The sequence below is a fragment of the Electrophorus electricus genome, chromosome 6 (genome assembly GCF_013358815.1).
Source record: "Electrophorus electricus isolate fEleEle1 chromosome 6, fEleEle1.pri, whole genome shotgun sequence".
Lineage (NCBI taxonomy): Eukaryota > Metazoa > Chordata > Actinopteri > Gymnotiformes > Gymnotidae > Electrophorus > Electrophorus electricus.
Window position 1 is genome coordinate 23,920,134 of NC_049540.1, and position 25,551 is coordinate 23,945,684.

A 25,551-nucleotide genomic window follows, 5' to 3' on the forward strand; every position below is an offset into this window, starting at 1 on the left:
ACCCGTGGTGTTGTTGCTGATATGATCCTGCTTTCATTCTAACATCGAATTTTCTCAAATAAACCATACTTGCATCACTGAGTCATGATTTCAAAATAGTCCAGTAGGCGGCGATATGCACGTCTGGTTAACAATCCGCAAAAAGAAATACACGAAGAAGAAGAAAAATCCGATTCTACTGAAGTTGTGCCAGTGTAATGTAAGTGTGTTGCTTATTTTGTTATCTATTTTCCAAGTTAAACTTATTTTGTTAGCATAACAGTGGAAATTTCATTTTCAAGTCCTGGTTGCATCGTTAGTTAACGTTGGTTATCTTAATTTGCCTAAATTAGCTAGCTAGCTACCTTGAACATGATTTAGCTAGCTAGGTTAGCTAGTTAATAATTACGGCGGAGTGTAGCATATTGGTAAAAGCATATGTTACATCCTAAAGCTAATGTTAACAGAAATGTTGTCTTAACGTTAGTGATTTCAAATTAGACATCTAACGTTAGCTAAATTAGCGGTCTAGCTAACCGCTATGCGAGATGGCTATCGAGCGCTCTAATCGCTAGCCCATCGACAAACGTTTTTTCCCTTCAGAATAGCATTTTCAGTCAAACTGTAAGTTATTGAAACGTCAGCTGTCATTTGTAAAATACTGTGAAAGCTTTAACAACGCCTTAAGTTTCAAATGTTATACTTTTTTTTGCAATCTGACTGATTCATACAAGATATTTATTTAAGGGAGAGATGCAAACGTAGCATAATATCCCAGGTTACAGTTGGTATACACTAAATTAAGGATGTTTGTTTCAAGTAACGAATCTGACTAAAATCAATGTGTGTGTTTTGACACGTTCACTGGGGAATGCAATACAGAGGTAAGATTGCATTTCAAGGTGATTTGCATTCAGTTCTGACTCGGAATTCTTAATTTCATTCATTAAACACTCAAGTATTTTCTTTCTGTTAAGTCTATGCAGTAAGTATTTTAATTTTATTCTTTCGCATGTCACTATTTAATTCTTATGTGCGCATTGCACTTCAACAAGACATATATGAAGTGAAAAGCCATATAGTTGTACCTTGATAACATTTCAGGTATTCAATGTATTCTATTTGAATACAATTCGAGCATTTTTTAAAAGTATGACATAAAATTAAGGCTACGTTAACACAGCTACATTCACACACAATGTCACGTGGCTGCTCATCCAGAGGTAAATGATCAAAATGGACTCAACAGTAACAACTAGCCTAAAGTTTATGCTCTTGTTAATTTGAAGTGGAGGCCAAAATCAAGTGATCATGAGAGCGATGAGGTGAAAGAGGGCTAACAATTTAAAGGAGCTATTAATAATTTTTCTAATGATCCTCCTTAACGTTATATATTGACTTCACTTTTATGGACACTGTCCATTATACTGACACCATGTGGCTTGGTGTTTGAGGTTCTGAAGTAATTGTATTTTAAATATGGCCACTTCTGTGTGGAGAGCATAAACTACTTAATTTGAGAACTACAAAGCAATTTGTTTCTTAAACTCATGTGTGGTGTATTTTATAGAAAATATTTTTTTATATCACTTTCATATTAATAGGTAGTTTTTGGTGAAAGAAATGACTTATTACTCCTTTGTTGATGGGTCTCTGTCCAGTCATGGCAGCTACTTCAGTATTTATGAGGTCTGTTAGACCTACCTAAAATCCTTATTCACTGATGATGTCCATCTTGCCTTTCATCTCACCACACGAACAAACCAATAAAGTAATTCATTAACTAAGTGAAAACAAGCAGTTTGACTTGAGTTATTTTTGGAAAAGTAATACTACTTTATGGAAGAATGGACAGACAGGAAAGGAATGCAATGTAAACAAAATGAAAAAAATCCATGTGCAAAAGAGTGTAAGAGAGGTCTGAAAAATGTAATAGATATTGTGGTAAAATATGGAACACATTTCTAAAGCAATCATAACATGAAATGCAATACATACATATTGCTTTTCATTATGTGCAACACTAAGAAGCAAAAGCTTCATTACATTTTTTTGTTGCATGATATATTTAGTGAAAAACAGCAAGCAGAGAATTGCTTTTTCAATAATTAAATGATGAATCTGTGTCAGAAGTGGATGCAATCTGCCTTGAAAAACAGTCCGTGTGCTGTATTATGTGTCACTGTGTGATACTTTCAATGCATCAAAACTAAAAACTAAAAACACAATTGCTTTTTTTTTTTTTTTTTGGAGCAGCTGCCATCCGTTTCCATCAAGAGTGCAAGATTCATGCTACACTGAAATGCACTTACTGTCGAATAACAGTCCTCTGCTGAACTTGGGGGTGTGTTGGTAGTCGATCTGGGGAGATGTTGCCCATGAATACTGATTCAGATTTTGTTTTTTGTTTTTTTGCATGTCCATCAAACACCAACAGGCACAATTGCTAAGGGAAACTTTTAATGGCCTGAGGAGTGAGAAAAGGTTTCTACAGTGGGCTGTGATTGGACAGTGATTACATTTCAGAGTGGTATGATTCTAAGACACTCCTGGTGGAAATATAATGAGCACTATGGGGTTATATAAAAAAAAAGCAATAATGTACTTAGCATTTACAGTTGACTAGTTGAAAGCACTGCACAGGGAAATGCATTGCAGCTGTGTTAATTGCTCTTCCAGGTGATTTACAATCATATCTCACACAAACTCGGTATTTAACTTTACAAAAATAAACCACTTCAAATTGTTTCTCAGCAAAGTGAGTACAGAGCAGTGTAATAAAGGTCTTTTCAATTTGGCATTTCTTTCTGCAGTACATCAACAAAAAGTAATATTTCTGTATTATTTTTTTTTCTCCTTTTCACTGATTGCTTTAAGATTTGGCATGGAATCTGCTCCATAGTAAAATCAAGGGAACAAAAAAGTAATGAAAACAGGAATTCAGGGTTGGGTCTAGGTTGTGTAAATAAGTTGACAATGACTAGTATGTTAGTTTTCTGAACTTTGATGAAATGTTTAGTTTCCATTTTAATAATGTTAATGTCCTTTGATTCAGATTTTGGAAGAAATATGGGTCGCTCTTCCAAAGACAAACGCGATATATACTACAGATTGGCTAAAGAGGAGGGCTGGAGAGCAAGGAGTGCCTTCAAACTTCTTCAGCTGGACGAAGAGTTCAGTCTCTTTAAAGGTAAGCCTTGCCTTTAATGACTTAACTAGGCTATGTGCATGATCTTTACTTGTATCAGGCCAGATGTTTGAGGAATTACATTATACATATTCAAGTTATTAAAATCCCAGTTTATTTATATCTGTATAAAAGGCCACAGTACATATAAGACAATAAATAATTTATCTGTAGGTGTGAGTCATGCTGTGGACTTATGTGCTGCTCCTGGTAGTTGGAGCCAAGTTCTGAGTCGCAAACTCCGGTGAGTAAGTAATGTACAAAATTTGGGAGGTGCACAGTCAGTTCTCATCTGCATGCCTTCCTCTGTGACAAAGGAATCATCTTCAACCTAAGGACCTCATACTGTGTTTTAGAGTTAATAGTTTGACTGCACAGAAAGTTTATAGACAGTACTGATAAAACGGTATCACTTTTTGATATGTTGTATGTCATTCTGTAGAGGAAAAGGGTCAAGTGAAGAGGTGAAGATTGTAGCAGTGGATCTGCAGGCTATGGCACCTCTGCCAGGTGTCACACAGATTCAGGGGGACATTACCAAGGTGCAGTAGTATCGGTATTAACCATGGAATAAGAAATATTATTGAATTCATAACATACAAACTCCTGTGGTGATTAAAGAAATGTACAATAGTAATATTTCTCATCTCTTTCTAATTGGCAATTTCACATTTTGATCGATTCAGAGTATTACCAAGAAATCATTCCATTTATGCGGTTTGTCAATTGTGTTGAAGATTTCCACAGCTCAGGAGATTATCAGGCACTTTGAGGGACAGTCTGCAGACCTGGTGGTATGTGATGGAGCCCCTGATGGTAATTTTTTTTGTTTTTATCTGTTCATTATTCTTGGTATCTATTCATTTAATAGCTGAGGCTGTTTCTAACAGTGAGAGATGCCCTGCAGTAGCTTGACTTAGTCCATGGCATTTACAGTGAAAGGCATACTGCTTTGTTGATGCTGAATTTTCAAAACTAATTAGGTTCTTTATAAAGTTACTTGTTATTCTGCACTTTAAAATACATTTCTTTCTTTTGTAAATGTTTTTTTTTTTTTTTTATTGCATAATTTGTTTGTGAAGGGTTTTGAGAAATGGTTTTCTCAGGATGCCAACATGGTACTAACAGATAGAATGTCAATTGTTTTGACTCATTTGTGTTTGTAGTTACAGGACTGCATGATGTCGATGAGTATATTCAAGCACAGCTCTTACTAGCAGTACGTGACACTAAATCATATTACATTTACAAATGTAATGTATTTTAAATAATAACATTTTGTAATTCCATCATTGTGTTAAATGACATACAGTGTTTTTGATAGAATATGCAATGTGAGCTCCTTGTAAACTTGGTGCTTAATATGCTGGCTTGTCTAAGTGCTTTTTACACTTGCATTCAAAGGCTCTTAATATTACAACACATGTCCTGAAACCAGGGGGAAACTTTGTGGCAAAGGTAAGCTCTCTCATCTGATATTTAAGTGTTGACAGTTTCTTACATTTCTAAACTCAAAATATATTTAATTTAGGCTGTTTTTTATTTTACATTTAATTTAGGCTGTAAATAAATATTTTTCAAATTGTAATTGACGTTTATTGTCTGTCTTTTCCTGTGCAAAGATATTCAGAGGAAAGGATGTGACACTGCTTTACTCTCAGCTTAAAATATTCTTCACATCAGTGACCTGCGCCAAACCACGCAGTAGCCGTAACTCCAGCATAGGTGAATACACTTACCATGCACTGAGAACAAAAAAGGGTAGAAGAAATGCTGTAATGCTCTTTGAAATGTAATTGTCATTATGCTGGGAAGAGTGGCAAAGTACTCTGGGGGTAGTGCTGGGCGATTTTTCACAATGAATTTGTTTTATTCAAATTGATGTTTTAATGTGATTTTAAAAATGTGATAATCGAGATTATTTGTTTTTTAAAACATAAGCAGCATTTTGCAGAGAAAAGAGCGCTCAGAAAAGAAAGGCAGAAATATACTTTTTATGATATTGATATTGATTAAGTTAATTGATACAGAATTATTTATTAAGGGCAAAAATGTCTGCTAAAAGACAGCGAAAAGGATATACCTAAATATAAATACATTTTTTAAATCATTTCTTTCAGTGGTTTTATTCTTGCACAATTTTGAGTCTCTTGGGGAAACAATTTTTTAACTACTTGACTGCTATAGATTGTGCTATAGGTTATTATTTTTGGACATCTAAAGTCTATTCTAATGTATATTAAAACATTTCCCAAAATGTTTCAATTGTATTATGTAAGGAGAAAAAAAATGTTTCAATTTTAATGGAGAATCATCTATGAATTTGGGGGAAAAAAGATGCAATATCGCCCAGCCCTATCTGGAGGCATAACAAAAACAAACAAAAACAAAAAATTTGAAGCTGAATATGTCTCATTGCTAAAATGTGTATGTTTCATCCTGCATTCTATCACTAAAGAAGCATTTGTAGTGTGCCAGAATTACTCTCCACCTGAAGAATATGTCCCCAACATGTCCAACCCATTACTGGATCACTCATATGGTAAGTCATATGGTTACATTAAACAGATATTCTTAACCCAGGGATCTTCCCTTTGTAAATGATTTTGATGACAAGTGATTGTTATAGCAAACTATTGATATCTTGGGTCCAATATGATTGAAATGTTAACATTGATGTATAAAACCTTCTGATATGTTTTATATGTTGCTGGTTTTAAATATAATGGATCCCATTGTGTTTTAGATGTAGATTTTAACCAGCTAGAGGGTCCAAACCGGATCATTGTGCCTTTTCTTGCGTGTGGAGATCTCAGTGCGTTTGACTCAGACAGGACATACCCCCTTCAGGTGCTCATCTGCTAGTTCCTAGAAATGTAGTCAATTTATTGACATTATTTTAACCTTGCCAATGTCCAGTCTAAGTTGCTGACCATTTAAATGTATGTGTATGCACAGCTTGACTCAAGTAAGGAGTATCAGTATTTACCACCCACCCAGCCTCCAATTCAACCTCCCTATCAACAAGCCTGTCACCTCCGGAAAAATAAATTGCTGGCCAACGAGGACTCACCTTCTGTATTTCTAGATGGCGCACTTTCAGCCATGAGCCTTGGCAACAGTGAGGTAACAGACAGAACAACTCAAGGAACTTCTTGATCAGTCCAAAACTTCAGTCATTTTAATGTAACATAAATTTCATTCAAATTGAAATATTGGTCTATTTCAGTATTTTATCTGTCCTTTTTTAACTGAACACTTTAATTTTGACATTTTGCTGTTATCTGTTAATAAACAGTTTAATAAAATCTTCCAGCTCATATGTTCTTTGTGTGTTATTATAGAACTACTATTAAACATTAACTCTTTGGTTTGTATCATGGTTGGTTTAACCAGTGGATGAACCAGAATCATTTCCATATCAAATCAAGCCAGACTACAGATCTGAAGCAAAGAAAAAACAGCAGCAAGAGTAGGTGGCTAGGCTGTACATGTCTGCTTTTTTAAGGCCACAATCCTACCTCTTAGCAGCATTCAATAGTACTAGGGTATAATTTGACCACTGATTTAGATTCAAAGTCATAAATGAATGATTTACCCCCCACAAATAACTTGTCAAAAAAGTGACATTGTCATATTTGGTTGCCTCTGATGAACAGCCAGCATATAAACAACTAAGTGTAACTTGAAAACACTAAGAAAAGTGCAAATGAAAATGTTGAATCTCTAGGGAGATATAAAGGAAGCAGGTTGTTTCCTTCTCATACTGATACTCATCAGACCATGAATTCCTATGAATCTTAGACTTGATTTATTCTGTTGAAGACTGAAGCATTTAACATCAGTGAGTCCCAATATCTACTATTTTAGCCATCTGCACCTAAAGTACTACAGTATATTTAATATAGGCTATTACTGTTCTCAGGACAGTGGATATTAAATGTAATTTTAAATTGCTTCATTTGCATAGAAACCTCAGGGGAAGACTTAAAATAGTGATGCAGAATATTTCCACATATCCTGTTTTAGTTCTTTTAGTAACGACTTACATACACCATCACACCATCAACTCCCTGAAACTGTCGGTCATGATCCAACTAATGTGTCTTACAGTAAGTATTAAATATGATTATTGCAGTAATAATCATATTTATTTAATCTATTTTTACCAACAGTAACATTATTTACTCTTTCAGTGGGACTTACAATCATGTTACTTGGTGCAGATACTGATATTGTTTCATATTCAACATACTGTGTTAATACAATTTCTAAAGAGGATAAGTCAGAATCAGTGTAGCCCTTATGGGAAATATATCTGCAATATTATACTTCTGAAGTAGATTCATTATTTAACATGCACTCTTAATGAAGAGTAGTTTTAGAATGTTGATTAATGCCTCTGTGAGTCTGAAGATGATTTATTGACAAAGAAATTAAGCATTACAATGTAAGTTGTAAATAATTTTGCTATTGTAACACTGTATGTTACACATTTGCTTTTTTAAAAAAAATTTTACTTCAAGGAGGAGGCAATAGTGCAAATTCATCAAGCTGTCACAATATCACTGTCAGTCTGCGAGATCTGAGTCTCGTTGACAAGGCTGTGCTGACATGTAAAACTCCATCCCCTAATCTGCAGTGTTATTTCTACCCTTTCTAACAGGGAGCACTCTTAGGGGCTGAACCTAAAAACATGACATGTTTAAGGAAAGTGGTGACAGAGTACATTGAAAATGGAACTAAATGCCAATGCAACCTGAATGCCACGGCTGGAGTGTGGGACATAAGAATAAAGTTCTGTATGTTTAAGGTTTTTTTTTGCAATGAGTTAAATGTTTAAACCTTTAATTTGGAATGTCTGTCTGTATGTATCCACAGTAACTACCATTTTGTCTCTTCCAGCTATGCCAATTTCATATTTTGCCATTGGATTAACAGTGGTGGGCTTTGTGATTCTCCTTTCTTTGACGTTAAACTGCATAGCATGTGTCAAGTGTCTGTCTATAAAGGGTATGACACCTCTCACTAATATTACAGTGTTCTAGGCTTGGGTTAATAGAAAAGAAAGGCAGCTGCTTTTGTTTGAGGGTTGGGGAGGGGTGGGGTTAGAAGAAAATTTAAATGGCTCAAGCCTCCAATGTAGTTGCACAAAAACTAAACAAATAATATCTTTATAATTTGTTTAGAGACTAAAGTGGCTGTTCATACCAAAAGGTCAGTAGAGTCACAGATTAATTTTATTTTAAATACAATATTGGGAGGGTGCAATGTTTTTCTTTTATCTGCCGTATTCCAATACCTCTTATTTGTTTATGTAGCTACAAAGCTCAGGAACATAGCACTGATGAGCGCGATCTGCGTAAGTCTGGATATTGTTTTTGTTTTAATTAATATGTACTTATGTGTCATGCTAAGCTCATAGGAATGTTATTCTACATTCTGCTTATTGGTTTTTGAAAAAATAGAGCTAATATGAGAACAACATCAAGCATTTTTATGAACAAGAGGTGTGAAAAAAGGAATTTTTCTTTTTCTTGGTTTTAAACTCTAATACAGATTCTGCTCCTGAGCAGTGGAATGAAGAAGAAGTGAAAGTGGTAGGATAAGTCCTTCATTCTACTACGGCCATCTCAACACATAACAGTTTTCATTTCAACGTAACAAATGACAATTTTCATATGTGCGAAAAACGTGTTTTGTGCTCTTTCAATAATAGACAGCTGAAGATGAGTTATGCTATGCAACAGTTAGTTACTCTGGGGGAAGATCTACTCATGCAGTCAATTTTGAGCAAAGGACAGAATACGCCACAGTGGTCAGAAATACTCCAGATCGTGACCAAGTTTGAATGTCCCATCACATGGATAATGTTGATAAATTTGATGGTGGTGATTTTGAATAATTTCTATAATGTTTATTTGCTTATTCAAAAAGGAAATGGAACTATAGACCTTGTGTCCAGTATTGCAATTGCTACAGTGATGAAACCATAACATTTAGATGATATATATTTCATAACTGAATTAAATTTCTTTGCATGTCTGAGATTAATTACCCACTCAACTTTGTAGATGCCTGTTTTTTCTTTAGTATTTTTGTTTTAAAAGCTGTATTGCTAATATGATAGGATACCAAAAATAAATCAGAGAGATTTTGTTTTTATTTTACTGAATGCAATGATACATCATACACATTTACTTTGTTTGAAGCTTCTAGTTATCCATGTATATATTTTTTAGATTAGGTTTGTTAAGACATGTTTTTTTTTTTGTTTTGTTTTTTTGGTGGTGGTGGGTTTATTTTTTGCATGTGTAAGATATACATATTTTTTTTGCCTACTTGAAAATTAACATTGTTACCCAAGATTTACATTTTAATGGTCTTGTATGACCCCATTATTCTTCATTGTTATCTGCTTTCTACACAGATCAATAAGAATGTGCAGAAATATTGATTCCCTGAATGTTTTCACTCTTTTGCTGAAGCTATCCTTACACTATAAAGTGGTCTGCTCTTTTAAAATAAAAAGTGGTTGTCTTAAAATTTTGCATTTTTTGATACTTAGTTCTAAGTTAATAGAAACATTTCACCTATATATATATATATATATATATATATATATATATATATATATCCAAAGAAGATTCTAGGTGAGTAACTGCAGTGTTTTGTAGAAAGAGATGTAGAGATATTCACAATTGTAGTAAATGACACAGAATTTCCAGAGAAACAGAACGTTTCGGACAGAGGTACTTCATCACTTTGCATGCACAGCTGATGATGAAGGACCTCTGTCTGAAGTGTTCTTTTTCTCTGGAAACTATGTAACAGTCTTGATTTTCTGACAGATAGTGTTCAAGGCCTTGGTAAAATATTGTAGAATGGATTAAAGATGAACAGGGGTCACAAAAGAATTCATTTGCACTGCATAAATTGTGATGCCCAAGCTAAAGCACTCATTAAAATCACAAAGCAGTACTCAGGTAATTGTGGGTGTGATAAATGTACACAGCCAGTTCTTTGGGATGGCAATCAAATTTTCTATCCAGAGTTCATTAATCTAACTGAGAACAGATTCGTCTTTCTCTGAGCAGTATCAGAAAGAGCACCACCTACCATCAGTTATGTTAGCTTTATGTATGCTACAAATCAACATGGTAAAGCAGTTCCTTGCAGATTATATGTACCAGTGTTGTCTAGGGGTAATGCAGAAGATGATTCTTTTCAGGTTGCGTAGAAGCTTAGTATCGGATTGTCTTCCACCCAAGTAAGGAAGATCAGTTCCTGGCTTCTTGGTTTGAGACAATTCATACCAGACCTTTGGCTGAATAAAATATTTGTTCATGGAACCTTTGAGTTTGCCCTGGAATATTTGTTATTTTTCCCAACTAGATAATGATGGTGAAGACCTGCCAGTATGGAAGAACACACTAATTTCAAGCACACCCACCTCTAAGTTAATATTCTTGATGACATCTTTCACAAAGGAATGTTATACTGCAAGTTTAATATTTACTGGTTTGGTTAGATTTTATTTAAATGTTACATTATATCCACGTGTAATCACACCAATGATAGACCTCTTTAAGGAGAGAGCCAGACAGACACTTTCATATTTCAAGTTTCCAATGCATTGCCACTACACTGGAGCACATTTCCCTGTCAGTTACCTGTTTATTAAGTTATTTTATGCCTCATTTTCAGACATTCTGCTGACAGATGTTCCTGCAGTGGCCAGTACTGTTGGGGAAACTGCACTGGGTATGTTTTGTTGGACTTAAATTCACAAATTTAGATTTACAACTACCATTACCATTACCATATAGCTACCTTGCTTCTGTTTTAGCTTTAATTTATCAATTAAACTAATTTCATAAAATTCTGAAAAAGTTGAGCAGGCCATATTTGTTCGTTTGAATAACTGAAATCATTAGATGCTTGGTCACTCAGTGCAGTGACAACCCAGCTTAAGTCTTGGAGACTCTTTTCCAGATCTGCATGCTCGCCTGCTCTCTATTGTGGGGGATAAGGAATCCATGTTTAGTGTGTTGGCAAGCTGTATTCTTCAAATAGTCTAGAGGAAAATGCGTTGAACATAATCTGGTATTCTTCAAGAGTCCACCTTCTTAAAAATGTAAAACATTAGAGCCAGAGGTCCTGTAGCCATAGTGTTTTAGGTAAAGGAAACAAGGGTATGGTAGTAAACAGCTAAACTAAAGTATGATGTTGCTAGCTGGTATTAGCCCAAACAAATGAATTTTCCTGTAATTTGACAGATGATTCCCAAGTGTTAATACAGGCTTATGTTTCTTTCTTTTTGTGTGGATCCAGTGAGGTTCCAGCAACCAGTCACTGACGACTGACAGAACAAGAAGGGAAAATCTGCTCAAATCAAAGTATAGCCTACTTCAGAATTAGGATTTAGAAATCAGCGCGCAACATTCTATTACCCTTTGAAACCTAAATACTGCTATGAGTATTCAGTTCTAAAGCTTAAACAGTTTAAATAACTTCTAAACATGAATACCCACTTGGTCATATTTATTTCTAAACTTAAACATCATTTAAAGAGCCACTTGTGAACCATGCTGAGATCAGCATGTGATCTGGGACCTAAGATAACATTAGAATTTTCTCTAAAGGTAACAAAATCACTGTTATGTTGGGGACCTTATTAGGTCATTGCTGAATGTCCTGTGAATGTATGTTTTGGAATGTCCTGCCAGGGCTAAAATAGTACCTGTTGCAGATGCCAGTAAGGCCTAGGGATCCTACATTCTACAGTGAACATTATAAAATACTCAAATATGGAGGCTTTGCAGCAGAAGTGGTGACAGAAGAGAGTGACAATGACTGAGAGTACTGCCCAGTCCCATTTGGATCAGAATTTGCCAATCCTGTTGGACCTCATGGTATATTGATAAAGTGTTCCAGTGTTTTAAAATGTTTTCACTATGAACACTGCTAATGAAGAAGCAACAGAAATATGTGAAACCTATTTCACAAATAAGAGTTTTGGAACATTGCAGCATAACTTGAAGATGTTCCCTAGAACACAGCCAGGAAAATGTAGGAGGGCATTTAATTCTGTATGACACAAAGAATATTCATGAAAATAATATTAATAAAGTCAGGACTCGGCCCATTGTTTTGTGTGCAGATATTCTTCACTCCCCTGTGCCCCTCAATCTGCCTTCGCTTCATTCTCTAGGACTATATAGCAATGATGCATATGTAATATATTCCAGATCAGAGCACCATGTAAATGCCTTGTTGGTAGTCTGAATACAATAGGGGATCTTAGAGTAACACGTGTTTGTTGCATTCAATGGATGAAAAGTTCCAAAAAAGAGTGAAAGAGAATAGGGACTATATAAAAACTGCAGTAAATGTTCTTACCTGCTTCCAGCTACACAAAGAAGCCATGGTGACTCAGAGAAATCAGAGAATAGGGGGAACTTTCAGGCCAGAAATAGTACTGGAACAAATAGTAAAACAGCCAATAGTGAAGATAAAATTGTCCAGTGGAAGTGCTAAATGCACAAATAATACAACACGAAAGGGTATCCCAGAGTCTTTGGCAGAGATGGTTCAACATAATATCATCCAAGAGGTTAAAGAAAGTGAGGCATTTAGTGATTTAGTTGATGAGCTTAAAGGAAAAAAAATCACTGGTCCTGAGATAATGATGTAAGCAGGCAGTACATGAGGTTTTTTTTTTTTTTACATTTTCAAAAAGCTGATCATTTAGATGCAGCAGACAGCATCAAACAGACATCATCAACTGTCTAGAGAGAGATTGTCTAGAGTACAAAGCCAATCTCACAGGCCAGGGATATAACAGAACTTCCAGAATGAGAAAACATGCAGTTGTTTATGCATGCATAAAGGCAGTGGAAAAACATATATCCTATGTGCACTGCAAGGCAGAATATGTATTTTCTTTATTAAACAAGCTATACGTCTTCATATGGGACTGGTGCATTCACCACAAAAGACTAGAAGTTCAGTGAGAAACAGATGGTCAGCTTGCAGAGCTTCAGAAGCTTAGCAACATAGGATGGGTATGTAGGCATAACATGGTGAAGAGGCTACCTCCAGTGCTCTGTGTTCTGAAGATAGTGCTGATGAGATGTGGGGACAGGTCTGTGGAGGCAGGTGGCCAAAGTGTCCAAATTGACTTGCCTTTCACTAGGCTTTTAGCAACATTCCCCAAAGTGCTGGGTGACACCAAGCTTCTATTTGACATGTTTCTGCTGCCATCAATAGACTTATCACAATCTGTTAAGCTTATTGAAGCACTTCAGGAATACATAGATGAATCATTTTTTGATGGACAATCTAGAGAGGTCTTAGACATATCTCAAAAATGCAACATTAGCATTGAAAAGGTGAAGGCAACAGAAGACCAGCTCTAGACTGGAGGAATGTGTAGGGACATCCACTGTTGGCGAGCACAGGAGTAACAAAGATGGTTTTAGAAAGAACATCTATCCAATATTTGATAGTATAATTGTGGAGCTACAAAATGCTCCTCGTAGCTCATTGGTAACAATAATGAGAGGTGGTCAAGCACTCCATCCCAACAGCGAGAGGTATTTAGAAGTTTTTTTCATTTGAAGATATCTACAGGTCAAATTTAGATCATCTGAGCCATAACCTACATCAAACCAAAAGGATTTTGGATAGAAAAAAGGAAAAGAGGAATGTAAATCCTGATTAGCATATTGGAGTTTACTGTTTCTGGAGCCTTGCAAAAAGGTGTATCATGAACTTTTTCGGTTATGCAAATTGCTGCTGCAATTGATCAAGAATCACCTACAAAGATCCATGACTGAAAAGTGACTGAGTGACCAGGGAGTGCTTAGCATAGAGTCATGGAGAGACAAGTCCCTGGATATGGACAAGTTAATTTGACTATTTAGTAGCCAGCACAAAAACCCCCATAGAGTACAGCTGTTCTGAGGCAGAACATAGCCTACATGTGTGACAGTGCAGTTAACAAACTTAGAATAGCCACAGATTTGAAGCTCAGAACATGGAGAGAACACGCACACAGCAATGTTTGTTTTGAAACAAGGTTAATGAATAATGCCTGTGATGTTTTTATTTAGTAAAACAGAAATGTGTTCCCTTATCTATTCAAACAGTTATTCAACACAAAACAATTTCCAGGTTGATGTGCAGTGTCACCTTTCATGTAATACCTGTATTAAGCACAGGGTTCTGCACAAATTGCACCCAATAATTCTAAGCTCACTTTCAATTCAGTATTTATTTATAAAAATAATTTCTGATTTCCCAGGGGCCTCCAGACTGGCTCTTAGTCTCACCTGTGCCACCTCATTAAAAATCATGGAACAACCCCTGGTTCTACTGAGAGGTAATATTTATAGCATTATGTATCACCGGAAATGCTGAGCAAGATCACATTATTTAAATTGCCTTACACTAAAAGTGATTTTAAGAAATAATTTTTTAGGCTGTTGGCATATGTGCTTGTGTCAGTTCCCGTGGGTCTGACTGAGTGTAGGTTCATCTCTAACTCAGTTTACTGTCAGACAGTGAGAACCAAAACATAGGCCAATAGCTATAATATTCATCATCCACTAGATGGCATTATTCTGTTAGTCCAAATCCTGTGTACGTGTATGCATGTGAGAGAATTATAGGCACAGAGATGAGAATCGAACAGTTTGTGTAAAATGACCAATATGTAGTAAATGCATATTTTTGTTGCTATATAAATCAAGTGGCTCACAGAAAATTCTCAATTGAAAAGACAATTTAGTTTTGCTGCTGCAATTGAGTGAAAATCCTAGACACCGTAAGGCCTTATATTCTCTATAGAGCATATATGATATAAAATCCTATAAGCACTATTAATAATACATGTGTTATGAGCATTAAACAATGAAAGTGGACTGAAGAAAAAAATATTTCTTCTCAGCTATTCCCATGATTTACCATATTATATCACTGTATGCAACTGGGACTGATTGTAAATCTGGGTAATAATGAAGATGGTGACATTGCTGTTTCACTCTCTTTCCCCTAAACACTTGTTCACATATTCTGTATCACGTAATGTCACCTTAGGCAGTTTTGTGACATGTATGGTGTCACTATGCCTCCCTTTCATTGGGGCTATCAGTGGACTGTTTTTGAATCTCAGCCTTTTGGGTATTCAGTTGGTAAGCTGCTGAGAGTCTAAACTTCGTGAGTTTATGAAAGGAAATAGACCCTGCTTTTAACTGAAACTGTTCTAGCAGATCTTTCTTACATTAATTAATGAGCAGTTTAAAATCACATGGAAATTTGTGTAAAATGGACAGCACACTAGTCTGTGTCTTTCTGTGTACATATCTGCATGCTGCACAAGCAAGAAGTCCATTGAACGAGTGGAAGGAAAGCGCAATAGGGATAAGGGAGAATGGGGGGATGATGAGAGAGGAATAAGCGAGTGAGTGAGAGAAGAGGAGGAGGAGGAAAGAGGGAGCTGCTGCAGTATCCCCACAGTGTTGTGCCTAGGACTGCGTGACTAGTGTGTGCTGAGCGAGTGAGCAAGAGAGAGCAAGAGAGAAAGACAGACAGAGAGAGAGCAAGGGGGAGGGGGAGTGGAAGGCTCTTGCCACGGCATGAGAGGCCAGGCAGCAGATGGGCTGTTCTTTTGTGGAGGTCTGGCCGGCAAGAAGGGTGCTCTGTACACCCGGGCGCACGTAGCGCCACCGTTTCTCCCACGCTGGCAGCTGCAGGGGCCAGCACAGGCACAAGGGCAGTGTCAGACAAGCAGGCAGGCGCAGCTACGGACACGGGCGCTGCCCGCTTGCTGCAGCGGCACCATGGCACAAGCCGCCAAGCATATCCGCAAGAACAAGGACCTAGCGGAGGCTGCAGCCCAGGAGCAGAAGGAGAAGGAGGAGACAAAGCTGAAAAAGAGGAGCCGCTCGAAGGACCACAGACGCAAGGTAAGTGCCTGGGTGAGGGGTTGAAGGATGCTGTCCTCTTCCCCTCAGCTCTTCTGCCTCTTTCATTTGTGCATTTCTTTCTTTCCTTAATTCTGGTGCAGAAAACCACTACATTCTCTTGCTCCCCACCATGCTTCATGGGTTCAAAGCTAATGACATGTTAGCTATGAAGCTGCAAACACAGAAAGAATATCCTGCCACCCCTCCCTTCTGTTGATATGGTTTATGTATTCAGCTGCTGCTCTGAAGGACTGCTTGGTTTCCAGTTTGCGGTGGGCTGTATTGTTCTAGTAGGTTTTTTTGATCCTCTCTCTCTTTGGGAAATGCAAGTATTTCTGTGAATTCAATGCATAGAGTAGTGTGTGTGTGTGTGTGTGTGTGTGTGTGTGTGTGTGTGTGTGTGTGTGTGTGTATGTATGTGTGTGATCAGTACCTTAGCAGATATGTAATGACTGCACCTGCCCTAACCATCAGATATTAGATTCTGTTTGATGAGGGCAGAGCTAGAAAGTGGTGTATGTGGTGCAGCTGGTAGATGGTCCTCCAGAGACTGGCTTCTGGGACCTGCACTCCAGTGCAGTCCTGTGCCTGCTGCTACTGTGCTGGGCTTTTCCACCAGTGCATTTATGCTGCGCACGCGAATGGCTGCAAGGATGGAGAGGAATCATTAGACAAATGCGTCTCCCATGCAGCACCTCTGCATCGGTGTGAGATGTGTTCGCAGCTTGACGCATTTACTGATGTCTCTTGTTGGCAAGAGGCCAAGCTGTTTAGGGAAAGCCTGTTGTATGGCTTTTTATGTGTGTGAAGAAGCTGGGGTAAGAGCATTGCTGCATACGACTGGAGAAAAAAAACATGGGCAATAACATTTATCAGCACTAGCACTCAACCACATGATCAGGCAAAGCTATGAGGATGAGGGGATGGGAAAGAATGTCAGTACCAAACACGCTTGCACATGGGGAGAGAGAGAGAGCAATGAAGAATGAGGAATCATTCGAAAAGACGTTTGCTGAAAGCTGGGCGGTTTAATTTTCACTGGGACTCCTGATGAAACATTTGTCAGGGGAATCAGACCGGTCTAGCGCAGAAAGTAATGTGGTGTTGGAAGTGATGCATTAAAGCAATGGTGCTGATGTCATCGTTTCCATATCAGAATATGACCTGAGAACTTGCAGTACATTCCGCAGAGTGTTAAACCCTCTGAAATCTCAGGGCATTTTCTGTTTTTGCAATTTTTTTTTTAGAATTCACTTTAAAGGTACTTACTTATAGCATGAAACCCATATCATTCAGCTCTCTTCCCAGTGGGGTACCTTTTGACCTAGACCACTGCATACAAAATAATATGTCCCTAAAGCTGAAAATATGACATCCAATCAACAACAACTACAAAGTAAAGATTGTGAGCAGATATGAGTTGGCTTGCCAAAGCCCATTTAACTGCATGAAAAGTATGAATATGCGAACTGACAATCATTATACCTATCATTATCAAGTGTAGATATGCAATTAGTATCACAAAATTAACATTTATAAATGTGAAAACGAAGTTTTAACACAGGCCTAAATTGTTTTCAGTTAGAGAATGGAAGTAATGGATGGATATATCAAGACCATTAATGTAAAATACAGTATGCACCTTGCGATCAGCTATCGTGTCTTTGCTCTTGAGGTGTTGCTTTGGATATGACGTGGTCTTTTCAAGTGTCTTTTCGTGTCTAGTCTATCGTATTTCGCAAAAATAGCAGAAAAGCTGTTCGCTTGATTCACTGTAACCAAGCGAAATTGTTTCGCCTCCTGCTGACCGCTTTGGGGACACGTTACTAAAACCCGCGGGACCAGGTTTTTCGGTCCAGTAACATCAACTATTTCAGACACCTTGTTCCATGCTTCATTTTATTTCTTATACGTTTCTGTATTCCTACACAGTCGTGTCGAAAAGTATAGTAAACCCGTCACAGCAATGATAATCCTCTCCTCCATCTTCTCACATTGATTTCAATTTGTGGCCTGACGTGGTATGATGAAATGCCCCACACGGTGCTGATTGGCTGTAGTCCAGCGAAACTCACATCTCATTTGTTCGCAACGTGCTCGATCCTATAATCCTCCACGAACAACCGCTGTCTCTCCACATAAACTAAGCGAAGTGGAGCGAAAATCACTTCTTTTCGCTGCAATGTAAACCGACCGTTAGTCAATGTAACCCTTTACTACTAGCTTTTACGCCAGCCGCATAACATTACTGCAACGGTTTTTTGCCCCTTGCCACATGTGGCAAACCAGACGTTTCTGCATAGACACAAGCATTATTCTTACTATATTATGCAATCTAGGTAAATAATCAAAACAGAAAATAGCTGGCCTAGACTATATTTTACTCAGCATTAATATTAAAACAATCGTTTCTTAATACTTTTCCTATTGAGCAGTATTTGGAATTTTCGAATTAAAACTATAAAAACTCAGAACAAAAGTGATTTATATTAAATCGTGTCAGAACAACGCAGTTACCGAGTTGTTATCAGATAGAGCTATTGATTGGCTATCGTTATCACAATTGTTTATAATTGTTTCTCCATGCACGGGGACTACCGCGGTGAGTCGCTTCCGGTGTGAAATATCAAACGTCGGAGTAACTGCGCCTTGCCGAGCTTCGCTGTATCGCTTAAAGTAGACTTTCGTCTTTCCGACGTTATTCCCGTTTCCGAAGCTACTCTCTCCAACTTTATACCCACAACTGGCCAACCCACGTCCAGCGTGATGTACGTGTGCGTAAGTGCACAAAGAGAAGCGTGTCGAGATTTGTAATAAGCGCAGCTGCTAAAAGAACAAATCCAGTTTCTCCTTAAAAGTCCATTTCTGTTTTTATGCCTCAGTTCCACGTTTCCGCCAGTGTTCTCGATATCAAGGAAATCATAAGACCCTAAATTAATTACAATCTATATAAACGGTGAATCATACAGTTGCCTTTTAGTCCACCCATTTCAGAGACCCTAAGTATCAGTATAAATCAGCATAATCCTACAGAAAATTATGACAGTAAGAAATGAAATGTATTCTCAGTGGGTTTTGGATTAATTCATGACTGCCTGATTCATTTAGCCAGTCAAGGACTTTAGGTAAAATACCAACCAGTGGAATTTTGAAGAATTTGGTCGGATCACAACAGTTAGGATTCTTCTTTACACTTACAATTCATCTTTCTGTGGCTGTTAGCAGCTACATCATCAAAATATGCAAGAGAGTTGGTTCCTGTACCAGCCATACATACCATATTTCACAGATGGCATGCTTTGGATTATAAAATGTTTCAGTTGCTTATTTTATCAACACACATGTCATTTTAGCACTCTTCCACTTGTTATTCTGCATCTTATCACTCTCAACTTTTTTTTCATAATTCTTTTTCAGTACTTTTAAGTGCTATTAAAAAAAATACAATTGTAATGTGTTTTGTTCTGTTCTTGATGCTAGCAGTAGTTTGTGTCATGTGGTAAACCTGAGGTGTCATAATGAGTAACAAACAGTAACAATGTACTGATGTATTTACTCAACTTTGTAATCATACAGTCACACTTTAACAGTGGTATTGTAATGGAAAGTGTTTCTCTTTGTGGTAGTCCTTAGTACTGTGGTCTTGCAAGTTTGTTTGCTGTTGCTAATCTCACTGGTGTGTGTTTGTTTCTTACTTATGTTTCTCTACCTGTAGGTTATTGCTTCTGAACAAAATAAAGCAATTTATTTTAACACACCAATCTCCCTATGTTTTCAGTGCATTGCTATGACATACTGGTGTTTTCAAGACCATGCAAAGTGTGTTTTAATGATTTCATGCCTTGTGCAATGCAAAGTGCATACCTCAGATTGATTCTCCATAGTGTGTATGAAATCACTTATGACATATGTGCAATTTCCATTGCCTTATTACATTGCAAGCCCTCATTTTTGACAACAAGTTTCTGGTGAATTTCCTGCCTCATCCAAATATGCTGTGGTTTAACAGTGTAATGGAATACATTGCTGAGGTTTCAAATATTTGCTCAAATGTTGGGTTTGTACCTTATACAGAAGCACCACAGTCTCCTATTTAGTGTAATGTGCTGTTTAGTGCTTTTTAGTATATAAGACAAGTAATATGATTTAATGTGAAGATACTCATTAATCACCACACCCTTCTATATACTCTAGCTCACCCAATCTTTTGTGCATTGTGTTTATGATTGTGCTTGCATGAAAATAAAAATATGTGTGGATTTATGTGTGTGTATGTATGTGTTCTATTGGCTCATGCTCATTTCTGAAGATTGTTTGGCCTCAGGGTACATTTTCTGTGGGAAGTTGGTGAAACCAGTTCTTTAAAACAATATTAGCAGTGGGCACTGGACTCTACATGCTGCCTGTCTGTAGCTGATGTAGTGTGGTAGGTAAGGGTTCTTACCCTGGGTGAACACACACTAAGGTCTCTCATTTAAAATGTTACAAAGTAGTGTTTCCATCTCCCAAAAAGGCAAAAGTAAATGGTAAATAGATTTCATTGTTGCAGAGGTAGATTTGCCTGCAATTACAATGTTTTTGCTCATGTTTTTGGGACAACGAAGCCACCAAAGCAATTTTAAACATGGTTGTCTCCATATGGCTGACCTACTCTGTGGAGCATAAACTGGTTCATTTGAGGACTACAAAGTAATTTGATTCTTAATCTCATGTGATGTGCACATTATAGAAAAATGTAAAATAATGACTTTCATAATTATTGCTTACAACGTTTTGGTGGTAAAAATGACTTATTGCTCCTTTAAGTTTCTCTTATTCCTGCTTGTAAGTCAAGTTTGTTCTGGGTGTATATATGTGCCTTCTATATAATATATCTCATGTATGGCCTATTGAAACAAGAACCAGTATTCTATTAGTATTTGTGTTGCTCATTGTGTGTGTAAGCATGTGTGTCACAGGAAAAGCCAGGAGAAGGTGAGATCATGCTAATCTGTAACTGCTATCTTCAGACCAGGCTAAATTTACTTTGGATTTGACTGTGATTGTTTCTGCATAGCGCAGCATTCTGGAATGTTCAGTGTGTTCTGTGTAGATTTTGTTATAGCACACCTCTGCCACTAGAGGCAGCAGATTGAGAAAGAGGAGTATATAGTAGGTGGAGGTTAATGCAGTGGATGAAATATTGCAGTGAAGGGTCAGGGAGTGAGGTTAACCCAAGTGCATCATAATGAATCCTTTGTGGCCATATTATGACATGACAATATTGATCAATAAGATCCTTCTCCTGATGTATCTTAAATTGTGGTGTATATTTCAAAGGTACATATTAAAGGAAGAAACTAAAAGTCATGACTAAGCTGCATTCAAGTTTGCATTTTAGGTGTATGCTTTGAGGAAAAAAAAAAATTCTTAAAGATTTCCCATGCTTCATGAACATTGTTAGGGTTTAAGGGATTAGGTTTAGGGGTTTAGTAACCACAACTATGTGCAAGGACCATAATCATGCTCCTGCAACAAGGGTTAGGGATAGGGAAAGGTTTAAGTTTAGGGTTATATTTAAATTCACAGTTAGAGTGAGTAACCATAGCTACATGTTCTTTTATCATGTTCTTGTAATCTTTGTATCTTCTAGTCTGGTAGATGAAAACAACAGTGGATTCAGAAATTTAATTTAACTTTACTATAACCATTAGGGTTAGTATAGCTGCTGCAGCATGAAGTTTGCTGTAGTTGTTTGACATTCAAGGTGCAAAACTATGGGAAATAACTAGTATCTTCAGATTGATTTAATTGTAGTCTGTGTATTTATCTTTCTTTGCACCATAACTGTTCTTGCACTTCCCATTACCATGTGTTGCTGCCTTTCCTTGTATAACGGCTGACGGAAATGGTTGAATCTGAAGTACTAAAATCAATACTAGACCCTGAATGACTGGAGCAACCACTTTGGCTCATGTTTTCATTTAGTGACGTGTGCATCTGAGGGCAGTGCTCTCTGCAGAATACTCCTGGGCACTTCCATGCTTGACTTGCTGTAGTGCACGAGAGGCAGGAGTGAGCTAGCAGATGCACCACACACTAACCTTTCACTTACTCACACACGCTCCCTCACTAGTCCGCCTTTTTTAACATATTATAAAATGCCAGTGAATGATTCTGAGATGCTGCAGTAATATCTTTCTCTCGGAAACTATAAAAAAGGTAAAAGACATTGGTGTTTAGGGCTCAGATTTAAGTCTCAGCAGACTTTTATTTTTAACACTTGTTCTAAAACCTTTCCTCACAGTGCTCCATGATGTAAGTTCTTGTTATGCTTTCCATAGTGTGAAGTCAGAGCATGCCTGTCCTTATGCTAGCATATTAATTCAACTGTTTCCTAACCATGCTGTGTGATGAGGGTTGAATGCAACAACCATATCTGGGTCTCAAACCAAGGTCACTGCTCTCCTCTTCCTCTCCAAAGCACTAAGGGAAACTGAGTTTTATATTCTAAACTCCCGCCTAAACTTGATAAAAGGGTAAAGACCATTCCCCCTAACAAGCATCCGCCCACAAAAATTCATTGCTCAAAATTCCAACAATTAGGAAAACTCCTAGCACTCAGAAAAACATGCATAATGTCCAGTAACATAATATGCTTATGGGTATGGGTATGCTTAGAAAGCTTATATTTGTATTTTATTTAGTAGTCACATCTGTAGCTAAAACTGTATATGCTTTTGTGTGTGTACTTTCCCAAGAGGCACACACATAATACTAACTGAGGAGTAGGTAAACAAAACTGTTTAAGATCAATACAGATCTGTTTACCATGACACGTTACAATTTTGTAATTTTGGCAAGCTATAATTTCAAAATATTAAAAGAGTGGTGTTGAAAGCATACATTTGTGTGCACTACTTTTAATTCAGCCCAAAATACTGTTAGGATGCTACTAGGAGCTTTATGATACTGTAGGTTTAAGTAAATGGTCAAGCTAAATTGGACAATCATAAAGTTTATCAAATCAATCAGACAAAGTTAAAAATGGAAACATTCTCAATAATAAGAATGAATGTTTTGTGTAAATATGATAGTGAAGTTAGTGTATTATGCAGGAAAAGCACTGGTGATGACAATGTAGTTGTAGTGTCACAGCAGAAGACACAGCAGTGAGTCACAGAGCTCTATGTGTAGCTGGTGAATGATGTTTGCAGTGTGTTCTTGTCAGAGCATGTGACTTCAGCACCCTGGAAAGCAGCTTCATTTCCTAGACTGACAAATTTCATTCCTTCAGGCATATCAGATCCTGGCTGTTGTTATTGAATGCATAAAACAGGCATGCCAATTGTTGATTTATGTTATTATTTAGGTGATCACTGTTTATTTCCATGTGACTAATTCTGGCTTGTGTGTTAAAGGCAGAAGACCAGGACCAGCAAGTGTCTGTTTTAGCTGCCCACATACACCCACAAGGTTCTAAATCAATACCGAGGTGGATAAGGTGTTAATAAATAAATGAAATAATGCATTACAAGCAATGTGATAAATTGTATATATGAACACTGTGGCCAACTCTTATCTAATTGCCTTCTTATAAAATAGGGAGGGATCAGAAGTCTGGGTGTGAAGATCAGGGGGTGGGTCACTCCAGTAACTAATGTCATAATTCTGAATATATTAAGGAGTGAAATACAGTAGTGACTGCAGCAAAGCAAGTGCAGAAATGCAGAGGGGCTGACTGATATACTATTCCGTCCTATATTGTACAACACAAAAACCATAAAAACCCAAATTACATCAGTGTATTCGCTTTCTTAAAGTACTCAAAAAGCGATGGATGCATAGCTGTTGAAAATATCATCTTAAGTATTCTGTAGCTGAGTCCATGTGAGCTCCATTTTTCCCTGAGTTTGCAGTGTTCTCCCAATACAAAGCACTCTGAGAGACTGCAGTTCCATGTCAATAGGGGAGTGACTAGAAGAACACGGACTCTTTTATATTAGGAGGACAACCCACCTGCAGCTGTTATGTAAGCCAAATCATTCAGATGAGGGTTCTGGATGGATATGGTAGCTCCTAGTCCTTACATTTTCATTGTGTTTACCAAGCTCCCTTCCTAGATTGGCATATGTGTGAGAGCTCAGTCTAATTGTCATTGCAGGGTGGTAAGAAAGGGAACCTGAGGGCTGCCCGCTGCATATGCTCCATTAGAGCGTGCTTACTCAGCACCTCAGCAATGTTGCAGTGGTATTGACGGGTATGGGCGGAGCTCATCCATCGTAGTCTATGTGTGTAGTATTATCCATGGGCTGCTCACTGTTCTAAAGCAGGCTCAGATGGTCTTGGTGAGCCTTCATCACAGAGTTCCCAGGATGCTTATTTATCATCCCCAGTGTCATTCAGTAGAGATGTGCTGCTAGACGTTGTCCCTTATCTTTCTTTTTCCATGCTAGTACTGTGGATTGGTTGTCTATAGTTGAACTCACACTCTCTCACTGAGGTTTTAATCGATTAAAATGCTTTATACAGTCTTTCTAAAGATTATATAATAATTCAACAGTATTTGGCAGAATTGTTTATCCATTATTAGGGTCCTTTGAGCAACAGCATATAATTCTAATACAATTAACATGAAGTTACTTTATGTGAATTACTGTCTGTAAAACAAATTTATGGTATCAATTTTTTATAAGCTTATATAGTAAAAATGATCGAAAATCAATAAGTCTCAAGTGGAAGCTCATGCTGAACCATTGGCTGTGGAAATTTGAACAACTAGTGACATAATGATTATTATAAACACATTACCAAAAATGTTGGTTAACAATAACAGTCTAGTAAGACCTGATGGCTGGCTTTTCAAGTGAAAATGTGCTCTGAATATCGGAACAGGTCATGTTGTTTTCCAGTTGCTGCATATTTGCCCCTGGCTTGAGAGGCAAGGATGCAGAGGCTGGAATGTTAAGCATCCCCCACAGACTCTAATAGCAAATTATTAATTAAAAAAAAATCCACATTTCAAGCTCGGTACTAATCTGCATGGTCAAGCACTAACAAAGAAAGACATGATTAGAAATGTGCAGATTTTAATTTGTGCCTAAATGATATGTGCACTGGACATGAGTGCTTTGCTAAAGATGAATATGAGTGGTGACATGCAAGGTACTAATATTCTGGGAAATTCTAGAGGAGGATGCCAGCACAGAATGATGGTTCAATAAAGAGAATTGGGAGTGTTGTACCCAGCATGCTTGGCAGCAAGGTATTCTGAAGTCCTCATGAATATTGAAGAGGGAAAACGGTCTACTGCAACATAGTGTGACTGAGAACAGTTGCTGCACCCAGAGAGGGGGGTACATGGAGAGGGAAGGAGATAGAGAGAGGTAGATAGAGGTGAGAGAGCAGTGGAGATAAGGATGGAGAAAAGAAGTG

At 37.4% G+C, this 25,551-nt stretch overlaps 2 protein-coding genes across 4 annotated transcripts in view; both read left to right on the forward strand.

The window, feature by feature from the left end:
* The first annotated feature begins 110 nt into the window (after positions 1–110).
* ftsj1 (FtsJ RNA 2'-O-methyltransferase 1) lies at positions 111–6,486 on the forward strand. 2 transcript variants are annotated; one of them, XM_027004181.2, is made up of 12 exons: positions 161–199; positions 2,417–2,509; positions 3,035–3,169; positions 3,341–3,410; positions 3,609–3,708; positions 3,904–3,982; positions 4,333–4,385; positions 4,571–4,624; positions 4,789–4,891; positions 5,625–5,708; positions 5,913–6,016; positions 6,125–6,486. In XM_027004181.2, exons 3-12 carry the CDS (start codon positions 3,049–3,051, stop codon positions 6,323–6,325), a joined length of 969 nt encoding a protein of 322 aa, XP_026859982.1. In that variant the 5' UTR covers positions 161–199; positions 2,417–2,509; positions 3,035–3,048; the 3' UTR covers positions 6,326–6,486. The 2 variants fall into 2 exon arrangements, with proteins under 2 accessions (XP_026859971.1, XP_026859982.1); XM_027004170.2 differs by lacking the exon at positions 2,417–2,509 and having other exon boundaries at positions 111–199.
* Positions 6,487–15,853: 9,367 nt separating this feature from the next.
* ank1b (ankyrin 1, erythrocytic b) overlaps positions 15,854–25,551 on the forward strand; it is a 106,552-nt gene continuing 96,854 nt past the window's right edge. For both annotated transcript variants that reach the window (XM_035527016.1, XM_035527017.1), the window contains exon 1: positions 15,854–16,137. In XM_035527016.1, the coding sequence (XP_035382909.1) occupies positions 16,012–16,137 (126 nt within the window). In that variant the 5' untranslated portion in view covers positions 15,854–16,011. The remainder of the gene's footprint in view (positions 16,138–25,551) is intronic.